The sequence below is a fragment of the Pteropus medius genome, unplaced genomic scaffold, assembly GCF_902729225.1.
Source record: "Pteropus medius unplaced genomic scaffold, Ma_sr-lr_union100, whole genome shotgun sequence".
Lineage (NCBI taxonomy): Eukaryota > Metazoa > Chordata > Mammalia > Chiroptera > Pteropodidae > Pteropus > Pteropus medius.
In genome coordinates, this window is record NW_024344561.1 from 182,481 (window position 1) to 199,921 (window position 17,441).

The 17,441-nt window shown below is 54.8% G+C and overlaps 1 protein-coding gene and 1 pseudogene across 2 annotated transcripts; one reads left to right on the top strand and one right to left on the bottom strand.

The window, feature by feature from the left end:
• The first annotated feature begins 1,679 nt into the window (after window positions 1-1,679).
• Window positions 1,680-15,853, top strand: ELAVL3 (ELAV like RNA binding protein 3). 2 transcript variants are annotated; one of them, XM_039873124.1, is made up of 7 exons: window positions 1,680-2,123; window positions 7,972-8,191; window positions 8,447-8,550; window positions 12,102-12,255; window positions 12,416-12,641; window positions 13,389-13,427; window positions 14,942-15,853. In XM_039873124.1, exons 1-7 carry the CDS (start codon window positions 2,115-2,117, stop codon window positions 15,291-15,293), a joined length of 1,104 nt encoding a protein of 367 aa, XP_039729058.1. In that variant the 5' UTR covers window positions 1,680-2,114; the 3' UTR covers window positions 15,294-15,853. The 2 variants fall into 2 exon arrangements, with proteins under 2 accessions (XP_039729058.1, XP_039729059.1); XM_039873125.1 differs by having other exon boundaries at window positions 1,754-2,123; window positions 14,963-15,853.
• Window positions 10,314-10,432, bottom strand: LOC120610927 (uncharacterized; annotated as a pseudogene).
• Window positions 15,854-17,441: the final 1,588 nt, after the last annotated feature.

Consider the following 17,441-nt stretch of genomic DNA (forward strand, 5'->3'; position numbering starts at 1 on the left):
ATGAGACCAGGCCGCGCAGCCACCAGGTGGCGCGCAAGCCGCTTGGGCCCTGGCGGCCGCGGTCACGTGACCGCGGAGACCGCAGCAGCGAGCTGGGGCACGTGCCCTGGGGAACCCTGTGGCGTCCTGTACATTGGCCCCACCGACTCCTTAGCAGCTTGTGGGGCGGGGCCGCGGCTAAAGCCTTATTTTACGTTTCTGACGGGGAGCTACCCCAGTTAGGGACGGAAGTGTCGGGCCGCACATCCCCCAGCCACCCCCTCGCCTCCGGGTTCAGTCCCCTTTGCTATTCCCAGCAGTTTCCATGGGAAACGTAGTCTGGTCTGCGAGCCCAGAAGTAGCCCCCCATCTCGACAAAGGCACAGCTTCTGATTCTACAGGAGCTGGGAGAATAATGGGGTGGGGAACAAACCATCGCTCGAGGTCCCCAGGGTCTGCAGGCACGTTGCCCCAGCAAACCCTAGAGGGGCCACCTGGGGACCTGCATCGCGGCCGCCCAGACTGTACGGATCACTATGATTGGTCTGCTCTCTCCATAGCGTGGCAACGCTCTCTGCTGCGCGCTGTTCTCATTGGCTCAATCTCCAGGGTGTCCTCCCTCAATTCGTTCTCTCGAGGGCCGTCCCTGATTGGTCAAATTAGGCTCTCCTTGCAGGGTTTGATGGCACTCTTGGACAGGCTAGAGCCTTAAAGGATGTTCAGGGACAAGGATGGGGTGGGGGCTGTGACTCCCGGGTTTAGGGAGTCCTGGCTACTCCTATCGCAGCGCCCTCGACGGGGCCGTCAGGCCGCTGTCTCTGGTGCTGAAGCCCCACTCGAAGGCGTCTCTCCCTAGTGAGCAAAACTTGCCCCTGCTGACAGCCCCAACGTAACCATGCACTTGCGCCCGCGCACCCAAGGTGGATGCGCCACCCCCTATACCCTTAGTAGTAGCCAGGTTCCCGCCAGCAGGGAAGAATGACTCCACAAGCAAACCAATCACAAGCCAGGAAAGCCAGAACGTTTAAAGGCAGATCTGCCCACTCTAAGTTTATAGGGCCTGAGAGGGTCCAGTGGTTTCCCAGGACTGCAGGGTGCCAGGAGGTTTGCTTGGAACTCTAAACCCCAAACCTCTTTACCTCCTTCTCAGCAATACCAAGTGCCCCTGCACTGTGGGTTGCAAGTCCTCACCTTTTGAACCCTAGAGACACAGGATTCCACTTCTTTCTGCAGGCAAACTAGGACTCCTGTCATCCCCACCTTCCTCCCTTGATCTTGGAGGACTACGCCTAGTCCCCGCAAATCTGGGGACCCAGGCCTCTGCCCATTTAGGTCTTGGTTTCTTGTCCCTTTCCAGTCCTCTCGGTGGACAGCACTTTGGAAAGTCGTACAATTGGGCTACGATAACTTCGCTCCTCCAACTCCGGGTGCTGGACAGAGGAGAGCCCGCCCTGTCTTCCGGCCAGAAAGCCCTCCCCAAAAGGAGGGCCAAGACAGGAAACAGACTGCTAGGGCAAAAGGGCCCGAATCTGGCGACACGAGTCCCCAGGAAGCGAGTCCGCGCCAGCGCGAGCTCGCTTCCACCTGCCGCGCCGTCGGGCGCCGCGAAGAGGTGGGGCTCGGTTGTTGCAGCCAATAAGCGACGCCGGCGCTGGCAGCTGCTGATATAAAGGGCTGGGGGCGGCGGCTGCGCGGCCCAGATCGCGGAGCGCGCAGCGCGGGCCGGAGGGTGGGAGGGAGGGCGGGCGAGGGTACAGGACTAAGCACCCGGAACCGGACAGGCCGAGCTGAGGGGCGGCGGCGAAAAGCAAAGCGCCGCGATCTCTGTCGGGAAACGCAATCTCCCCGGGCCCCGCGGGGCCGCGCAAGGGGCATTCTCACTACCGCGCCCGCTCCCTCTTACCATCCCCTGCCGCCCGCAGACCACCCCGGGGCTCGGTTATCCGCGCGCGCGTCCCCGGGCTCAGGCCCGTCTCCGGCCCTCGAGGGAGCCACCGCCTTCACCAACACCTCTGCAGCGGCCGCGCCAGAGGCCGCTCAGGCAGAACCTCGGCGTGAGCATCGAGCGCCCCCCAAGGAGTGCACGACCCCCGGAGCCGCCCTCAACACGGACCGCGCCCGCCGGGCACACAAGAATGGTCACTGTAGGTATTCCCCTGTCGCTGAGAGGGAATCTGGTCGGGAAGGGGTTAGGTACAGGCTTCGCGGAGATGGAGTGGTGGTGGGGGGGTAGGACCAGGCCTAGCTAGGCCCAGGTGGTGGGGTAGGACCGAGCCTCAGGGCCTGAGAGTGGGCAGGGCCGCGCCCAGAGTGTTGAGGGCGTTTGGAGTCTTGTCTGAGAGGCCTTAGAGAGTCGAGCTGAGATTCAGGGGGCATCTTATGGCGCCCTGGGAGCGATATTGCCCCCTTCCAGCAAGCCTGATGGGGGAGGGGCCGCGGCGGCGGAGGCTACATCCTCCATCCAGGCCCGGACCCCGCAGGCCGCCCAGGCAAACGCAGGGCCCCAGTTACTGATGCTGGGCCAGGACAAGGAGGCAAGGCGTCCCCGAGAGCCCCGGAGAAGCGAGTGGCGTCGGATCGCGCGCCAGGGACCAGGACCGCACCCGGGAGCCGGGCGTCTTGTCCTCGAGCCTGTCGACCTTGCGGCAAGCGGGGAGGGGAGAGGAGGGGGCGCGCCCGGAGGCCCCGCGGGCCCGCCGCCGCCGCGTCCCTTTGTTTCTCGGCGCTTCTTCGCGGGCCGTAGCATCGCGCGGGCGCCTCAGGCTGCGGGGAGGGGGAGGGGAGAAAGGAACCCACGGAGGGGGGGGCCGCTTCCCGGTTGCTGGGCCCCAGCCTCCCGAGGGATAGGGTAAGAGGCTCAGGCAGACCCCTTAGGCCATGTCCAGGCGCCCCACCCCGCCAAGGCTCTGGGCCGCGGGGTGACCTTGAGCGTGCCTGTCCGCCCGCGCCACTCGCCCTGCTCCCGGTACTTTCAGCAATCACCGAGCTGGTCAGCTCCCCAGCGCGCGGCCACGCCCGGCCACGCCCGGCCTGACCACGCCCCTACCCCGCCCATCTAGGCCCCGCCCCTAGGGCCCCAGGGGGCCTGCCTCGCCCGAGCCCTCGGATTTCCACTCGGCAGCCGGGGCGCCTCCCGGGGGCGGTGCTGGCCAGTGCTAGCCCCACCCCGGCTCCTCCCCCGCCCCCACCGCGCGACTCCACTCCCCGCGCCATCGCACGTCCTTTGTCTGGTTCCGGCGCTTGGGCCTCCTTCTTCTGCTCTTCTAGTCTCTCTGTTCTGTGTGTGTGTGTGTCTCTGTACACTGTGTCTCTTTCCGGGCCTCTTTATCCAGTCGTGGAGAGCTCAGTGGGTGGGGGAATGCTCAGCACTCCCTCCTGGATCCTGGGACCCGCCCACCTGGCTCTGAGAAATAAGGCCCAACAGGCCATACTTTTCTGCTGTGTGACCTCAAGCCAGCCCCTTCTCTCTGGGCCTCACCCTGTTCACCCAGGTCCAGGAATGTGAGTGTGGCTTCCTGAGGACCCTCAAAACCCCTACAACAATCCAGCATCCATTCCTCTGATCTGTTTTCTCCTTTGAAAAAGGGAAACAGATGCACAAAGAGGAGAGGGTGTGGTCAGAGGTCACAGGAGGGCCTTGGAGGCTTGGTTACTCCAATGGAGGGCACTCAAGGCAGACACCCACCATGGGGACAGGCTGAGAGGTAGTAAAGGGATAAATCGAGACAGTGAGGGCCCTGCACGCAGGAAGAAGGACCTGGAAGTGGGAGGCTCAGAACCACGTGGTGGCCCAGCCTTACCATGCATAGCCACTCAATGCCTTATTGTCGCTAGTTTCCAGGCATCTGTCACTGTGACTGGGGCCAGGGGTCGCAGCTGGGGGCCAAGGGGGTCAGACACTGGAGGTGTGTTCACTGTAAAATCCATATGTCAGGTGTATGTGCAGTGTTGGAGAAAGAGTAAGAGAGAGGGAGGGGAAGACAGGGGTTCAGAGGAGGGGATAAATAGGAGAAAGAGATGGAGGAAAAGAAACAGAAAGAGGAACAGATCCAGAGGAAGAGCTGGAGAGTGGGAGGGAAGGTGCCATTGCTCCCAGTGTCATCTGCCTTTCTATCTAAGGCCTTCCTCCCCTCTGACTTCACCCCTCCATCCCTGCCCTGGGACAGCCCTCAAAGGTCCCTGTGATCCCAGTGTCATCCCAGGTCATATATTGGCTGTGGCTGGAGCAGGGTGGGTGTGACCTCCACCAATCTGATCCCCATTATCGGCTCAGCCGGCTCAGCCATGGAGGAAACACAGCCGACACTGATCCCACTAAGCTCTGGCACAGATGGGAGGGAAATGGGGTGGTGGTAAGATTAGTAGGCTGGGGCTCAAGATCCCAAGTAGGAACACCCCAATCACCTCAACCCTCTCCAAGATGAGGACAGCATTTGTGGTTAGGGGAGCCTGTAACCTTGTAGTCTCTGCAGTCATCTGATCAGGAGTCAAACCCTGACTGCATCGCCACCACCTCCCCCTGTCACTCTTGGCAATTCACAAATCCTTCTGTCCCTTAGTTTCTCCATCTGAGAAATGGAGAAATCTCCAGCTTTCTGTGTGGCTGTGGAAAGTCAGTGAAAACTTATCACATGCTCAGTGCCTGCCTAGCACATAATAGGGGTTCCAAACCTGGAATCTGGTGTGTCCCAAAGCAGGGATGTGTACTGCTGAATATTTGTCAGGCTCCCATAGCAGACATTTCAATCGAACACAGAACTCTTGCTGAGCCTAGACAGGAATTCAGAATCCATCTCTATACATGGGGGAACTCTGCACCTTTAGTGGAGGGACAGAGACCCAGAGAAGCAATGTGAGTGTCAGAGGACACACAGTGAGGAGGGGGAAGCCAGAAGCTGGCACATGGTGGCACCCAGTAAATATTTGTTGAATCGAATGAGTAGTAAGCTCAGCCAACAGAGTGGGTTTATATATAGATATAAACCCACTCTACACCGGGGATGTGGTGTAGAGTGGGTGATCAGCTTCACTTGACTGTTACTATTGGCCTTTTCATTAGGAAAATAAGCTCTGGAGTCCAAACCCTGGATCTAAATTCTTGGTCCATCATTTGCCCACTGCCAAACCTTGTGCAAATCCCTACCTCTTCACTGAGACTCAGTTTCCTCATCTGTTAAATAACATTCAACGTTGGGAGAATTGCCTGGAAATTCTCACATGAAGAATTTTGTCTGGCACGTAGCAGGCGCTCAATACATGGCCACGTCATTAGTAAATTATTAATGTTAGGAGATGGGATGCAGATCCATGGAGGGTGCATTAGTGCATTACTACTGGAGCCTGTGACAGACATCGCTAGTCATCTCAGTGCATGTTCCTGCTCAGACCAGATGTAACTTCAGAATAATCCTGCAGGCAGCCCCCCAGACAGCCAATCTCAGCCCACTGAGATGCAGGGGGGTGACCCTCTGTGCCATCCTTTTAATAAGAATAAATGGAAACAAAGCAAAGGCCTAAAGAAGAGCTAAGATTGTCCCTGAAGACACAACTATGAGGTGGCAGAGCTGCCCCCAATGCATTGGCCACAGTCATTAAAAACAACTCTGAAGTCTGACACAAACAGGTTTGAAATGGAGTTACCCATTTATATCACCCAATATCTCTGGGCTCAGTTTCCTCACTTGTAAAATGGAGAATGTGTTGCTGTCTTTCAAGATTGTTGAGAGAAAACAGTGAAATGATGCCTTGAAGCACTTTGCACAGTGCCTGGCACATGATGGATGCTCAGTGGAGTGGGACAATTATTAATAGCAGGATTATGAGGCAGGGATGGTTGATGTGACATGCCTGTTTTCACTTTTTGTGGCTGTGCTCATGACAGATATGGCTAACTGATCCCAGAACGCTTTCCAATTGCACCCATATGTGGGCTTTAGATCCTTCTCCAGACCACTGTGCCAGTAATTTGGAGTTTGCAACAAAGTGGAACAGAGACTCAGAAGTGTTAAGTAGCATACCTGAGGACACACAGCTGGGAAATATGAAAGCCAGCACTAGGTTGACAGTTGGAAATACAGACTCCAGATCAGAAAAGCTCATGTGCAAATCCCTGTTCCATCATGTATGGGCTGCATGGTCGTCGGTAATTTTTCAAACATCTCTGAATCTAACTTTCTTCATCTGTTGTCAGCTCAGGCTTCTATAACAAAATACGATAAACTGGGTGGCTTAAACAACAGACATTTATTTCTCATAGTTCTGGAGTCTGGGAAGTCCAATATCAAGGTACCAACTGATTTGGTTCCTGATGAGAGCTCTCTTCCTGGTTTGCAGACAGCTGTCTTCTTGCTGTATCCTCACATGTGGAGACAGAGACCTCTCTCCTGTCCCTTTTTATAAAGTCATGGATACCATTTATGGGGGCTCCACCCTCACCTTCCAAAGGCCCCGCTTCCAAGCACCATAGCATTGAGGTTTAGGATTCCAATACATGAATTCGGAGCAGGACACAGGCATTTAGTCCACAGCATCTGTTAAGCGGGGGGAGTAAAACTCTCTTCTTTTTAGAGCTGTTGTAAATCAGAAAAGAAAAATTGCCTGTAGAGGGCTTTGCTCTGTGTCTGGCATATAGGAAACAATATTTGGAAACAATTACAGTATTGTATTTTGGGTCAAGGATGGCTGAGATGATGTGTACCTGCTGACTCCGATTCTGTGGCCACAGCAGACATTGCTAATCTATCCCAATGGTCTTTTCTGCTGAAACTGGATGTGACTTCAAATCCTTTCTAATTCTTCCCTCTAGGAAGACCGTACCAATCAATCTGAATTTTCAGGTGAGAGCAACCTATTCGCCAACCTGCCATAAGAAAAGACCTAAGGAAATGCTAGCTATTTTACCTTCCCATGCTGATGACAGACAACACCAGTCAATCCGGCACTGTTTCCTTCTGAGCCCAGATATGCCTTTAAAATTCTTCTCAACGTGGCCCTTAGATGTAAAATAGATGTAGAATATATTTGAAAGTTATTAAGAGAGTAGATATTAAAAGTTATCATCACAAGAAAAAATTATAACTATGTGAGGTGATAGATGTTAACTAGACTTATTGTGGTGATCATTTTGCAGTATATACAAATATCAAATCATTGTGTTGTACACCTGAAACTAATATAATGTCATATGTCAGTTATCTCTATTTAAAAAATAAATGTAGGAAAAGAACATTAAAAGAACAATAAACTCAACATCCCTTCTTTTAAAAAAAATATCTTGTTAGGATACTACGAATAAAATTAAACATTCTTAACTGGATAAAAGCCATTTACAAAAAACCTGTAAAAGCAAAGATCATATTTAGCTATGAAAGGTTTAAAGTATTTCCTTTAATGTCAGGGATAAGTAAGATACATCATATTGTAGTCCCTGCAATAAGACAAGAAAAATAAATAGCAGGCATAGATTGGAGACAAAAATAAAATTGTTATTATTCGTAGGTGTTATTATGTTATACATTAAAAAAATAGCTCATGGAAAAACTAGAGGAGGGGGGTAAATGCCTAGTGGGAAAATTATGCATAAAGCAAAAGAACACATTTGGGATAGGAATTACCTTTAGTAGGAAGAGGGAAGTACATAGGAAGGGACATGTGAGGGCTTCAAAGCTAATAAAAATGTTATATTTCTTATTATGAAGACAAAAGTGTTTATTGTAGTATTCTGAAAACGCACAGGTTGGTTTTAGACAAACAGGCAAACATACAAAGGAGCATGTAAGGCATTTATATGGAATATGGAATTTTTTACAGTAAAATTATGTTAAGTGCTTTGCTCAGTGCTCAAGGAGTGGAAAAGAGACTAATACGTTGTCCTCTCCCCATGTTCGTGCCCATGTCGGACACGACTGATCTGTCACCACCGAGCCCCTGCTTACTCCCCTGGTCCCTGATGTGGGGACCGGGCCGTGAGCGGGTGTGGCCTGTTGTCTCCAGCAGATACTCGGGGCCATGGAGTCTCAGGTGGCGGGGGGCCCGGCCGGCCCGGCCCTGCCCAATGGGCCACTCCTTGGTACAAATGGAGCCACTGACGACAGCAAGACCAATCTCATTGTCAACTACCTGCCCCAGAATATGACCCAGGATGAGTTCAAGAGTCTCTTCGGGAGCATTGGTGACATTGAGTCCTGCAAATTGGTTCGAGACAAGATCACAGGTGTGGCTGCTGGCAGATGGGGAGGGGGGGACAGAGGTGGTAGCTTCAGGAATACAGGTGTGATGGGGACAGGTGGGACTCTGGGGGATCTGAGATGTGATGGAGAGACAAGTGTGACTTCAGATGGGAGGTACTGGGAGCAGGTGGGACTCTGGGGTCTAAGGTGTCCTGGAGGTGGTCAGCCTCTCAGGCCTGGGTCCGGGAGGACACTGGCAGATCTGGGGAGGTAGGTCATTGTCCTGGTCCTGCCCACAGGGCAGAGCCTCGGCTATGGTTTTGTGAACTACTCTGACCCCAACGACGCAGACAAAGCCATCAACACCCTCAATGGCCTCAAACTGCAGACGAAGACCATCAAGGTTGGTGCCCTTATTCCCCTGTGCCGCCATCCCCCTGTTAGTGCCCATCCTGACTGTCCCTATTTCCCTTTTATTACTGCCCACGGGGATGCCCCCTTAACTGCCACCCGTCCTCCTCCATGGCTCATCACCCGAGGGCTTCAAAGCTCTCCCCCAAGGCTTCCTGGCTGCTCCCTTTCCCAGGAGCCAATGGCTCTTCCTCTCTGAACCTCAGTTTCCTCATTTGTCAATGGGTAGAATATCAGCCTCACATTCTGTGCCGGCTCAGGGAGGTACCCACCCCACCAGCAGGGCAATAGGAGAGAGTGACCAGGGTCCTGTGGGCAGCCCCCTCCGTGCCTTTGTCATGGAAATAAGGGAGGGGTGGGGGCCCATCTGCCATCTGGAACCTAATTAGGATCTGGGAGGGTGGGATTAGGGGTGAGCCCCTCCCCGACCTTTGTGTGATGCCCCTCCCCTCTCAGCAGCTGCAGCTGGGACCTGGGAGCAGGTTCCCTGGGGGGGATCGCCATGGAAACCCCCTTTTCTAGGTTCACCTGGGGTGTCTGGCTCCACCCCACAAATCTGCTCTTGAACCCTGGGGGAAGCTTGGCTGAGGGGATGCCCATCTGGCTCCCAGTTCACTGTGGGAACAGAGGTGCAGGAATCTCTTCCTTTTTCTGATGCGGGAGCAAGGTCATGACCTGATGGTCCCTCTATGGCCAACTAGACCCAGAAGCCCAGTGTGAGGCTTCTAGTGAAGAACTGTAAACTCTAAGGCCCAGGAGGCCACTGTGTACGTGATGTGGCCAGCATGTGTGTGTGAGAGAGAGAGAGTGTGTGTGTGTGTGTGTGTGTGTGTGTGTGTGTCAGGCTATGAGACGGTGTTTGTGGGACATCATGGCTATGTGAGTATCTGTCATCACATGGGTCCAGTTATTATAGACTTTGGGTTTGTCACTTATGTCTGTGGGACATAGTATTTATTTGACAGGTGCTTTGTCACACACTGCAACTTTGGCTGTGACCTGGTGGGGCTGTGTGGGTGTGTCTGGCCATAACAGGGTTTTCGTGTGTCATGGTGAAGTTGTGTGGGTACGTCTACTTGTGCCTTGTTCAGGGCGTGTGATGTTGTGGCTTGTATGGCGGTATGACAGGTGTGTGCAATTCTTACTGTAATTATCCAAGATCCTCAGAGTTGCATGGATGTGGCCAAGATCTTGTGTCACCCTCCTGCTGGGGTAGTCACCATGGCTGTGCAGTGGGTGGCATGGTGTAGCCATGTGTGTGTGGTGTGTGTGTGTGTGTCTACCTGGGTGGCTATGTTTTATGGTCAGTACAGATTGCGTGTTCCAGCAGATTCCACCCAAAGTATTTCCAGCTGACTATTGTGTGCCAGGCCCCGTCCTGGTGAGGAAATGAGGAACTTGGGTCAGCGCACATCATGGAAGGACAGGAAAGGCCCCTGAAGACCTACTCTGTGCCTCAGATGGCCCCCAACACCAAACACCTACCAGGAGCTCAGGGTCCCCTTCCTGTCACCCCCAACTCCAATCTATCAAGTCCTCACCACCTCAAAGCTCACAGACCCATGGGGGAGAGTGAAACGGTCAAATACACAGCTGTGATTTTTAATTATGGTTACAGAAATAATAGCAGCTGGTGTGTTTTCTTTTTTTCTGGAAGACCCCAGGTGTGCCTAATGGCATTAATTAGAATCCTTTTACCCACACCCCAAGAGCACCCCCAGCCCAATTTGTTAGTTGTTGTTGTTGTTGTTTTAACGCCTACAGCACCTGATAGTCCTCGGTGGTCTCCCATCCAAGTACGAATCAGGCCTGACCCCGCTTAGCTTCCGAGATCAGACGAGATCGGGCACGTTCAGGATGGAATGGCCATAGACTTCATTTTGTTAGTTTTTTAATTAGTTATTTTTAATGAAGTAACATGCCCTCACAACTCACAGCACCAAACAAAAGCCAGACCCTTGACAATAACCACTATCTACCCAGAGGTTAATTTAGAAGATAGAAAATAGACACGGGCAGAAATAAGGGGTAGAGGAGCTCATGACACCCCCACCAGCTTTAGGTCACCCTGTTAGCACTGGGGTGGGCCTTCCAGTCCATGCTTCCAGGACATTGATCTATCATGCAATGAAACGGGTCACACAATACCTGCTGCTCTGTAAGTGGACTTTCCCTTCCCCCACTTTATAATACTCATCACTGTTTTGGGGAAATCAATACCCAAATCCACCCTTTTTTAAACAGCTGCAGAGATTTCATTGTTGGGCTGGACCACAATGACATGAACGTGTCTAATTCACAACTGAGAGCAGTACTATGTGGGAGAGTCACGGGGGTAGGGGTGGGCACCCAGTTCAGATGGGAGAGGACAGGGAAGACATTTCAACCAAGACCTAGAGAAGGAAAGAGGAAGAGAGTTCCAGGCAGAGGGAACAGCCAGTGCAAAGTCCCTGAGGCAGGACCGTGCCTGCCGTTTGGAGAACAAGAAAGAGGCCCATGTGACTGGAACAGAGCAGTCGAGGGAGGAGTGGAGGTAAAGAGAGGGTGGTCATAGGACAGGTCATGTAGGGCCATGTGGGCCATGAGAAGGACTTGAACTCTGAGGAAGGTGGGAGTCACTGAGGAATCTGAACAGAGGGATGTGACTTGGCTCAGATGTGCACAGGTGCCCTCTGGCTGCTGTTGGGGGAACAGCCTGTGAGGGGCGAGGGTGGGATGGGGGACCAGGCTGAGACTGCTGTACTAGTCGGGGTGAGAAATGGTGGGTGCTGGGCCGGAGTAGGGAGATGGAAATGGGGAGAAGCATGCAGATTTTGGATCATGAGGAAGGTAGGCCGACAAGATGGATGGTGGATTAGATGTGGATGCGAAAGAGAAGCATCAAAGACAGCTGAGCCTGGGTCCTGAGCACCTAGGAGGACAGAGCTGCCATTACTGAGTCTGGGCAACTGGGGGCAGTCAGGAGCCGGATGCAGCTACACTGAGTGTGCCCCCAGTGAGGCCCCCTCGAGGGGTGCCTGGAGGCAGGTATCACGTGAGTGTGGAGCTTGGGGGCCAGGCCCGTGCTGGGGATGAACATTTGGGAGTTGTCAGGGTTGAGCTGGTGGCTAAAGACCTCAGTGAGCCTCAGGGGCCCAGTGTAGTTGGGAAAAGAAGGGGCCAGCGTTCCAGGCTCACTTTCCAAGGGAGTGAGAAGCATCAGTGTTGATCGGATGTCCAGCGTGAGAGCATGGGCTGGGGACACAAGAGTCCCTGAGGTCCCCAGGGAGAGGTGTGACCCCCCAGAGATGTGGCTCCTTTGACCTTCTCAGATGGCAAGTCCTCCATCACTCTATGCAGGCAGGGCCATGGCCACATTGTCCCAGCCATGACCATGTCCTCTCCCCCAAGCCCTGGTCAGCTGCACCCATGGTGACTACTCAAGAGATATTTGTTGAGTGAACAGATGAGGCATTTCTGCGACTCAGTGGTGGTTCAGATGTGGCGTCTCTCCATCTGCGAAATGGGTCTTCCCTCACACCTGTCTGCCTGACCCTCCCCAAGGTGTCCTATGCCAGACCCAGCTCCGCATCCATCCGGGATGCCAACCTGTATGTCAGTGGGCTCCCCAAGACCATGAGCCAGAAGGAAATGGAGCAGCTCTTCTCCCAATACGGCCGCATCATCACTTCCCGCATCCTGGTGGACCAGGTCACAGGTCAAGCCACTGGCAAGGGTGCACCTGGTGGGGCACTGGGCGGAGGCACCAAGGTGGGACCAAAACGGAGATATGGGGACTGGCAGGGCGAGAAGCAGGGGAGCGGGAGGAGGTCACATGGGAGGGAGCAGGGTCCTCATGACACCCTCACCCCCGGCAGGCGTGTCTCGCGGTGTGGGGTTCATCCGCTTCGACAAAAGGATTGAGGCCGAGGAGGCCATCAAAGGACTGAATGGGCAGAAGCCGCTGGGCGCAGCTGAGCCCATCACAGTCAAGTTCGCCAACAACCCGAGTCAGAAGACGGGGCAGGCCCTGCTCACTCACCTTTACCAGTCATCGGCCCGGCGCTACGCAGGCCCCCTGCACCATCAGACGCAGCGCTTCCGGTGAGGCCCCAGGCACCCCAGACCCCCAGGCCACTTGCAGCTGCCCTCCCTGAATCCCATTCCTGCAGGACAGAGGGACCCAGATGCTGGGGTGCCCACGTACTGGGGCTGCTGAGGGCAGCAAAGGGGAAACATGGGGATCTGTTGGGTGCTGAGGCCAGGCGCTGATATATAGCAGGCGCACAATGCACTACGAGGGGCACTATCAACGTTAAGAGTGTAGAATCACCTGATCGGGTCCATCTCTTGACTGCCCCTCCACCCTGGGTGTGTGGCTCCAGCTGTCTGTGCCTCGGTTTCCTCTCACACATTTCATGAGTGCTTACTGTGTATCAGGCACACTCGCTTATTTTGCACAGCAACCATGAGAACACAGCTTGTCTTGTCCCCATTTGACAGATGGGGATCCTGAGGCTCAGAGAGGTGTCACCTGCCCAGCCCAGGCACTGTGGTGAAGAGACTTGAACCTTTCCTTCTGGGGACCCAAGCCCTGCAGGGTGGGGGCAGGCGAGTGGGGCTGGGCTGCTGGAGAGGGAGGACGAGGACTCGGCAGGGCAGGCAAGAGGCGGTGCTGGAGTGACCACGGTCCGTGCCAGGCGCTGTCCAGCTGGGCGGGGAGCGGGCGGCGGGGGCAGGGCTGACGCTGCTAGCCTGCAGGGTGGGGGCAGGGAGGGCAGGCTGGCTGGCCAGCATCACAGCCAGGAGTGTGCCTGGAGGCCACCAATGACCACCCCTTCTGCTCCACAGGCTGGACAATTTGCTCAACATGGCCTACGGAGTCAAGAGGTAATAGTGCCCCTGCCTCGCTGCCCCCAGCCCCTCGCTGTCCATCCTTGGACCCTTACTCTATTGGACACGTTCCCCGCCTCATCCCCAGCACTGTCTGCTTAGCCATGTCTGCCCCTGTCAGGGTGTAGCATGTTCATGAAGAGATTTGGGGGCTGCGGAGCCTAGTAAATGCTTACGAAGAGCCACCACACTGCCCGTAACCCTCTCTGGCCCAGTGAAAGGCGAGCACTGTTGCCCGGGCCACAGCCGTGCTCCCTGGTTCCCACGTTAAGTCTGAGGTCCATCTGCCACTATTGGTTGTCTTTGCTGTGGGTCACAGACCGCCCCTTGCTCCCTGTAGTTGGTGATGGACCTTAGGGCCCTGTGATGCTGTCCACACCCCTGACCTATGAAGGCTCATGTTTATTGCATCACAAGCTGTTGAGCGCATGCTGAGTGCCAGGCGCTTAGCTTGAGGCTAGGGACCCAGTGTGGCCCAGCCACACTCGGTCCTTCATGTTAATGAAACAATATTGAGCACAGTGCTTGGCACATAGTGAGCGCTCAATAAAAGGTAGCTGCTCTTAACGATTATTGTTACTGTTATTAATTATCTCAGTCTAGTGGGAAAGGAGACAGATAGACGAACAGTGGTCAGGGGGCGCGAGGGGTAACGGTGATCCAGTGGGGACCCCTGACTCATCTGAGGTGACAGAGCAGAAGCGGAGTTCTTGGCAGCAGCAATGGCCTGTACAAACGCCCAGAGGAGGAAGCAAGCAGTTAGTCCCAAGAGCTCGAACTGAGTGATTTAGGCCCTGGGGGTCTCTGCCCAGTCGAATGGAGACCCCATGTTTACTGTATGCTAGGAGCCGTTCTGGGCTGGGACACCACAGGGAACAAAACCTTTTAGGGAAGAGGGAGCTGATAATAAATAACCGATTTAGATAGAAAAAGGCCAAAGAAGGGCAGAGGGAGGAAGTGGCCATGTTATGGGTCAGAGGAGGCTGCCTGAGAAGGTGATGATTGTGCTGAGCCATGAATAACGATGGGAGGTGCTTAAATGGCTATGCCCAGTTCCCAGCACTGCACTTCCCCGGTGGGCCTCCAGCCACGTGGCCAGATGGCCAGTGGGGCAAATGGGATGTGGCTGAGGACAGGATCAGAGTGTGCTTAAAGATGGGGCAAAGGCAAGAGTGGTGTGGGGAAGTGGTCAGGTTCAACAGGACCAAGGACCAGGTAGGGCCAGAGGTCATGAGGTCAGGGCGTAGTTCAGGGCTCAGGGCAGGATGACGGGTGAAGGATGGTCTGAGATCAGGAGATCGTACAGGTCAGGATGGAGTCTGGGGGCTGGGGCCTCAGAGTGGGTGAGGTTTAAGTTGGGGTTATAGTTGGAGGTCACGGCAGGTCAGGACAATACAGGGCTCCCAAGGTCAAGGCACGGTCAGAGGTCATGTCAGGGTCAGGTCACAGGGTCATAGTAGGTCGGGGGCGTGCTGGGGGTCAGGGCAGAGCCCGCGTGACCCCCAAAGTAGTCCCCTGTCGCTCATCGCCAGGTTCTCGCCCATCGCCATCGACGGCATGAGCGGCCTGGCGGGCGTGGGCCTGTCAGGAGGCGCGGCAGGTGCTGGCTGGTGCATCTTTGTGTATAACCTGTCACCGGAGGCGGACGAGAGCGTGCTGTGGCAGCTGTTCGGGCCCTTTGGGGCGGTCACCAATGTCAAGGTCATCCGCGACTTCACCACCAACAAGTGCAAGGGCTTCGGCTTTGTCACCATGACCAACTATGATGAGGCAGCCATGGCCATCGCCAGCCTCAATGGCTACCGCCTGGGTGAGCGCGTGCTGCAGGTGTCCTTCAAGACCAGCAAACAGCACAAGGCCTGAGCCGCGGCCGCCCTCCCCACCCTCCCCGGGCAGCAGAGAGAGAGAGAGAGAGAGAGAAAGAGAGAGAGAGAGAGAGAAGGGGCCCGAGAGAGACAGCACAGGCAGACCACGGACAGCACGAAGCCCCGCACCCCTGCGGGAGCCACAGGGTGAGCACTCGGGCTGGGAGGGTCTTCAGGGAATGGGGGGTGCCTGGGGGTCCCCCATCCCATCCTCCTGCCCCTACCCCAGGCTGGGCTGTTCACTCTCTCGTCTTGGTTTTGTTCATGGAGATGGTTTTTGTTTCTTTTTTCGGCTAAAAAGAAAACAGAGATGCGCCCCCACCCCACCCTCAACCACCCTCCATGGGATGGCTGTTGGGGGAGTGCTGGGGGTACCCTCCAGGCCTCCCCAACGCCGAGGTGAGCCCGAGCGGGGGACGGAACAGGTTTAAAAATCCCCAACAAAGCTAAACATGAGAGGGCTGTGGGCATCCCTGGCCCAGAGCCCCTCAGTGGAGTATGAGGAGCAGGGGGAGGGGCTGGAAACAGAAACAAAATGAAAAAAGGTGGGAGGGAAGAAAATTTCTATTTGTAAAAAGGAAAAAGACCTCGTGGAGAATTTTTACACTGGGGATTCTTGAACTTGAAAAAAAAAAAGACAAAATATTTTGACAGGCTATGTTTACCAACTGGGGCAAAGACAGGGAGCGGGGGCAAAGGCTTAGGGGCTGGGAGGGCACGGGGCCACAGAGAGAAACAGCCACACAAAGACACGCAGGGGCACGCACCCCCCCACATACAGGGACAGACGGACATAGAACAGCACTTACAGACCCAGACGCGCGCCCTGGAAACGTTTAGGGACTAGGCCAAATTCAGACACGGAGACGAACATGGGTAAAACACAAGAGACTGAAGTAGGGGCCACATAAATGTGGCGGCAGTTGAACATGGACGTGGACAAACGTGGCCACAGGCAGCTGTGGACACGGGCACACATGGACATGCAAACATTTCCATGTGCATACATGGAGACGTGAAAGTGGAGACATACATTTGAACACACAAATCTAGACACCCAGTCACAGAGAAAGAGACACAACACCCAGGAACACACATACCTGCTGCCCATAGCACCCCTCAGGCCCAGGTGAGAGGTCCCAGCCCAGACCCCAGCCCAGTCTGCTTCCTCTGGCCAGGCCGGCCGCCCCTCCCCCCGGCACGCGGCCCCACTCGCCCCTGCCCCGGGTTCTCTGCGGAGCTCTCCTGGCTCATCAGTGGTCCCTGCCGCCCACAGACACGGGCGTGCACACACAGCGTCCACGCATCCAGACACACGATACCTCGTTCACTTTTGGCGTCATGGTGGGCTGGAGGCAGCACCCCCCCCCCAACACTTGAGGCCAAAGGACCCCTTGTCCCTGGGGCTTAGCCTCCCTGGGCCCAGGCCCTGGACCCAACGGGAGGTGGGGCCCTTAGCCTCTCCTCCTACACCCAGAGCCTCCCCGGCAGCAAGCACCCACCACTCCCCACCAGGCCCAGGGTGGACAGGCCTAGGGCCCAGCCCTGCATTCCCTTCCCGTCCACTAGTCACCCCCTTTCAGTTTATTGGGTTTTTCCGTCTTTCCAGATGAGTTGAGGGCAGTGGACGCAGCCCCTATCCCAAACCCCAGCCCTGGCTTCTGTCCGGAACTTCTGTCCCCCTAGTTTTCATTCTTTGTAACAAAAAATTCCAACAGAAGCCAAAGGCAGGAGCCCATGGGAGCCCTCGCACCCTCTCCCCGACCCTGCAGTGGGCCCAGTCAGAACCGAGAATCGCAAACCCCGATTTTAGATTCAGTTGACTTTCCTCCGGTGTCCCTGCTTTGGTGTCCGGCCATGGCCCCATCTGACTGCCCAGCTCTCTCTCCCCCACCCCTCCCCGGTGTTTGTTATTAAACGTCTGTGGAGCTTCTGCTGCAAGGAACAAAAAGAAAAAAAAATCAAAAAAGCAACAAAAAAACACAAATAGAAGAGAAAAAAAGCGACAAAAAAAAAGGAAGAAAAAACACACAGAAGAGATTTTTAAAAAAAGGAAAAAAAAAACAGACATAAACTGGCACCAGTTAACTTTCTTGTACTTTTTTGCCGAATTTAGCTTCTTGTAGTTTTAACTTATTGCTATGTT

Bases quoted from the DNA above. Each gene is read 5' to 3' on its own strand.
- ELAVL3 (XM_039873124.1), top strand. The intron at 12,642-13,388 runs GTGAGGCCCCAG...TCTGCTCCACAG, and splicing joins CATCAGACGCAGCGCTTCCG to GCTGGACAATTTGCTCAACA. The intron at 13,428-14,941 runs GTAATAGTGCCC...CCCCCAAAGTAG, and splicing joins ATGGCCTACGGAGTCAAGAG to TCCCCTGTCGCTCATCGCCA.